The sequence below is a fragment of the Drosophila persimilis genome, unplaced genomic scaffold (assembly GCF_003286085.1).
Source record: "Drosophila persimilis strain 14011-0111.01,24,50 unplaced genomic scaffold, DperRS2 tig00000431-arrow-pilon, whole genome shotgun sequence".
Lineage (NCBI taxonomy): Eukaryota > Metazoa > Arthropoda > Insecta > Diptera > Drosophilidae > Drosophila > Drosophila persimilis.
The window spans coordinates 4,113,736-4,118,664 of NW_020825312.1; the positions used below are offsets into that span (position 1 = coordinate 4,113,736).

At 44.7% G+C, this 4,929-nt stretch overlaps 1 protein-coding gene across 1 annotated transcript; it reads left to right on the plus strand.

The window, feature by feature from the left end:
* The first annotated feature begins 205 nt into the window (after positions 1 to 205).
* On the plus strand, positions 206 to 2,027 carry LOC6597190 (ras-related protein Rac2). Its single transcript, XM_026989749.1, has one exon. It carries the CDS (start codon positions 357 to 359, stop codon positions 933 to 935), a length of 579 nt encoding a protein of 192 aa, XP_026845550.1. The 5' UTR covers positions 206 to 356; the 3' UTR covers positions 936 to 2,027.
* The last annotated feature ends 2,902 nt before the right edge of the window (positions 2,028 to 4,929 follow it).

Sequence of the window (4,929 nt, forward strand, 5' to 3'; positions counted from 1 at the left end):
GCACTCAATTAATTCATTAACAAATCTTTGCAAAAGAAAAAAAAAGAGAAACAAGAACAGTGTCGGCGCATATTCATTGATTGCTGGAATAACTGTTGATCTGTTATTGCAATACACGAAACTGTAAGTGTTTGTGCGTGTTTGTGTGTGTGTGTATTAGTGCGTGAGCAAAAATTATTGTATAATCGCCAAAAAAATAAAATAAAAACGCCAACGCCAAAGCGAGAGCGAGAGCGAAAAACTTGTTGAACGGCAGAGCACCCCGAACACCCCCGCCGAACCAACGAACCACCGAACCACTGAACCACCACCCACCAGCAATCTATATACATAGATTCCACAGCAGCGACTACGTCATGCAGGCCATCAAGTGCGTTGTTGTTGGCGACGGAGCCGTGGGCAAGACCTGCCTCCTGATCAGCTACACGACCAATGCCTTCCCCGGAGAATACATCCCGACGGTGTTCGATAATTACTCGGCCAACGTGATGGTGGATGCCAAGCCCATCAATCTGGGACTGTGGGATACGGCCGGGCAGGAGGACTACGATCGGTTGCGTCCGCTCTCCTACCCGCAGACGGACGTCTTCCTCATCTGCTTCTCGCTGGTCAATCCCGCCTCCTTCGAGAACGTGCGGGCCAAGTGGTACCCCGAGGTGCGTCACCACTGCCCCAGTGTGCCGATCATTCTGGTGGGCACCAAGCTGGATCTGCGCGATGACAAGGCCACCATCGAGAAGCTCAAGGACAAGAAGCTGACGCCCATCACCTATCCGCAGGGTCTGGCCATGGCCAAGGAGATCGGAGCCGTCAAGTATCTGGAGTGCTCGGCTCTGACCCAGAAGGGCCTGAAGACGGTCTTCGACGAGGCCATCCGCTCTGTGCTTTGTCCGGTGGTGCGCAGGCCCCCCCGTCGCATGTGCAAGCTGCTGTAGGGCGGCAACAGCAACAGCAACGGCGACGGCGACGGCTACAGCGACGACGACAAAGAGAGAGAACAAACTGCAGAAAACTCTTTTTTTGCACACAAAAAAAAAGAAAACAAAAAATATTGCATGTGGTTTACAGTTAAAGCTAATGTACGTGTGAGAGACCGTGTCAGAGTGAATTTATGAGAGAGAGTGCATGTGTGGTGAGTGGATGAGTGAGCGAATGAGTCAAGGTGTATCAATACAAGGTGAGGCGTTCCCAAAGAGTGCTCTTACAGCAGGAGACCTATCCCGTTTCCGTTCAACTCGAAAAAGAAATCGAAAGAGAGAGTGGCAAAGAAAATCGTCAATGCGATCAGCAGGAATCATGCCTCACCTTATAAAGAAAACCAGCAGTAATTTTTTTTATTGTCAGCTTTATGTGTGATGTGTGGGGGGGGTGGGGGAGAGCAGCTACGCAGCAGCAGCAATAATCATTGGAAGTGCATCCAGCAGGGCGAGGCGGGGGGCCAGAGAAGCACCCTGCCTGTGTGGATTGTGGCTGATATGTGAGTGTCTGTGTGTGTGAGACAATGGGTGTCTCAGGCAGCAGGAAATGTATGACAAATCAAATAAAATTAATTGTAAATAAATCTAGATACACGCAAACACGCAAACATACACACACACACTGGCATTGCAGGAGATAAGAGCTGGGAGCCCCGCCCAACGCCTATCATCGAAGTGAAGAGTCGCCCAATGCGGGTCGAGAGGGTACGGGGGATATTTGGGGGTACTTCCAGTTTTAGTTTTGTTTTAGTTTTTTTTGCATTTGATTTATATAACGTATGAATAATGTCTGAATTATGTATGATTAATGCCACACTAAAGCCCCCATTTAGCACTACTTTGATGTTAATTGATCCACTGATATATTTATAACTCTTTTTTTTTTTGTTTTTTAATGAGAGTGCGTGCGCAGACACTTTGCCAAATTGTTTTTACCGACCCGAACCCTAATTTATATACATACATATATTAACCATAATTTACTACTAAAGTGTAATGTTAATAAAACAATACCATTGTAAAAAGCAAAATAAACTGAATTCGAGGGAATCATGGGCCTTCCAGCGCTGCACTTCCAATGCAATGCGCTAATGAATGTAATGCAGGAATCATAGCAGGAGGCTATACACGAGTGCATCTGTATTAGTTTTATCTGTACAATTTGCCCATAAACATCAGCTTTTTGGCAGCGATTTAGTCTGGAATACATTTTGGTAAAATAACAGCATACTTTCGGGTGGCAGCCACAAATCGTACACGCATCAGAACTCTAATCTTATCGTCACAAATTCTGATAATTATTTCCGATTGCCGGACGACCGGATGTCCAGAATCCCCTCGGTCGCCGTTGACTAAGCAATTTGCCAGGGCCTAATCATAAACAATATTTCCCATCATTCACGGCTTTTTTCTGTTGCCAAATTCTATCTATATTTCGATTGTCATAATGAGCGAAAGCGACAACGACGACAACCGCCAGCTGTTGATTGATTGCCCATAGGACAGCAGGAGTGGAGGTGTGGAGGCGTGGAGGTAGGTGTTGTGTAGAGGCGGGACGAATGTGGTGCTGCTGCCGGCTGGGGCTGGTAGAGGGTGTCGAAAATGTCAATGGGCTATGGCTCGTTAGCGGTTGGGTCTGTCCTAGAGATGGTCGCGTGCCTCAAATGTACAATCGAGTCAGTTAACACAAAATATGTACTGCCTTGCCTTCAAGGAATAATTTTCCCATGGAGGGAGTCCCTTCTGCCTAGAACATCATTGGATGGGATAGGACTGTGATCAGCAGAAAGATCATTCGGAAATAGGAATGCGATTCATAGAATGGGAATTCGATTCTTGAAATGGTAATCTTAACAGCTAGTGAAATTCGATCCAACTTTATCTTTTTATCACCAAAGATTGCGAAACTTTAACCAATAAACAGGCATGGGGAAGCACTTTTTGGAGATAACATACGTATTCGCAAACATTTATAATCTAATTATACAAAATGTTGGGAATCCTACAGCGAGAGCCCCAAAAAAAAGCACACATATGACTGTGCGGCAAAAATTTTCAGGAAAAACGAACCAAAGCTTCAGGTTTCTGTGGATCACCTGGTGGTAAAGGGAAAATAGACCACCCCTTCAGGTTTTAGTGGCGAACTGCTTGCAGGATGAAAAGAACCAAACCTTCAGGTTTCAGCAGCGAACTGCTTGATAATTTCTTGATCATGGACCAAAGCTTCATGTTTTAGCGGAGAACTGCTTGCAGGAAAACGGACCAGAGCTTCAGGTTTTAGCGGATAACTGCTTGCAGGATGTGATGAACCACAGATTCAGGTTTCAGCGTCACCTCATATAGATTTGGCTCTCAACTTCTTACGACGGACATTTTCGTGCTTATGTACATATGCGTATTGCTTGCACGGACCCGCACGGAGCACAGCACGTGGCCATCTCTAGTCTGCATCTCAATTCTCAGTGTGAATTTGGCAAATAATTACGTAAGGCAACCTGCTGTTCCGCCTCCTAATAAAGGGGACTCCCCTCTCTCCCACTTACACACAAAGCTTCTCAAAGCAATTCAATGCCAGGCACTGCCTCTGATGGATGTGCTGCTGGCACCACCGCTGCCCCGGTGCCCCGGTGCCATGCCACCCATCATTTTTGTCTGTGACGCGACGAATCGCATAATTGACCCACATTTTGAACAAACATCTCTGCCAGAAGAGAGATATAATCGTACGCGTACTCGTTCGCGTAAAGAGGAGGCTGTACTATGCTCTAAAGTCAATTTAATTAGCATAAACATTCCCAGAGCGTCTGGGAACTGAAACATGCACCTTTGGCACCTTTCGAGGAGGCGGAGGAGAAGGCGTTGACGGAGGTGGCGCTGACAGGTGCGGAATTTACAGAGAATATCTTGTTGCAAGCCGCATGTTGCAGCCCCCGGTTAACTCGTAAATCGTATGAGGAGACATTGATTGTAAATAGTGTCAAGATTCTTTGTAATAAAAATACTTTTCGGGAACAACAATGTTGTTGCTGGGATTTTGGCATCGTATGTAGCAAAGTTTTTTTTAGGGTAGTGTTAATTATGCCCGATAGTCAAAGAATATAAATATATTTCCCTCCCCTTACTCCTCATAAATATAAATCGATCTTCCGCAGAACCACAAAACCACAAAACTCTTGCTATATTCCATAATTGATCAGCTTTTTCTGACGATTCTCTGATTCATGAACAATCTTAAATGCAATGCAATTGAATTACGCATTGATCTTCACTAGATTTCTTTGAATTTCGAATCTAAACAATTCTAGATAATCAAATTCAAAGATAAATAAAAACAAAAATGCATATAAATAAAAGAGTCTCAGGTAGAATGAGAAGAGATGGAAATCCAACTGAAAATTGAGTAACTTTAATGTAATCTATGGATTATCCCTTGATTATGCCCACCATCTAATCGGGAATTGGGAAAACTGCAGACTACGGACTGCCACTCGAACCGCTCTGCCATGCAAATCCACTGACAAGTGTCCCATAATCAGGGCCGACTGCAGAAATGTAAAATGCAAATGCCAAATGCCAAATTTATGCACTGCATGCGTGAAATTAAAAGGCTCCCCAGGGCGGCAGGACCTGTTCCCTGTCTGTGCCAGGACGGTGCTCTGCTCCATCGAATGGCCCGCACAATTTGGCCGCGTTCAATCGGTTAACAATTTGGCTAAATCAATTATACGCACAACGCACAATGCGAATTCAGATGTTTTAATTGAGAGATTTTCCAGGGAAAATGTACATAGAAATTGTAGAAAGCGGAAAAAGCCGAAGAAAAATTTAATACGAAAATTGCTGAACCCAAAACGAAGCGAAAGAATTCATAGCTGGCCACAAATTTCCTACAAAATGCCAATAAAATACGCTCCAGCGCAGAAATTCCATTGCACATAAGGAGAAGGTAAAT

Excerpts from the sequence above, each read along its gene's own strand:
- LOC6597190 (XM_026989749.1), top strand. The coding sequence starts at position 357 with ATGCAGGCCATCAAGTGCGTTGTTGTTGGCGACGGAGCCGTGGGCAAG.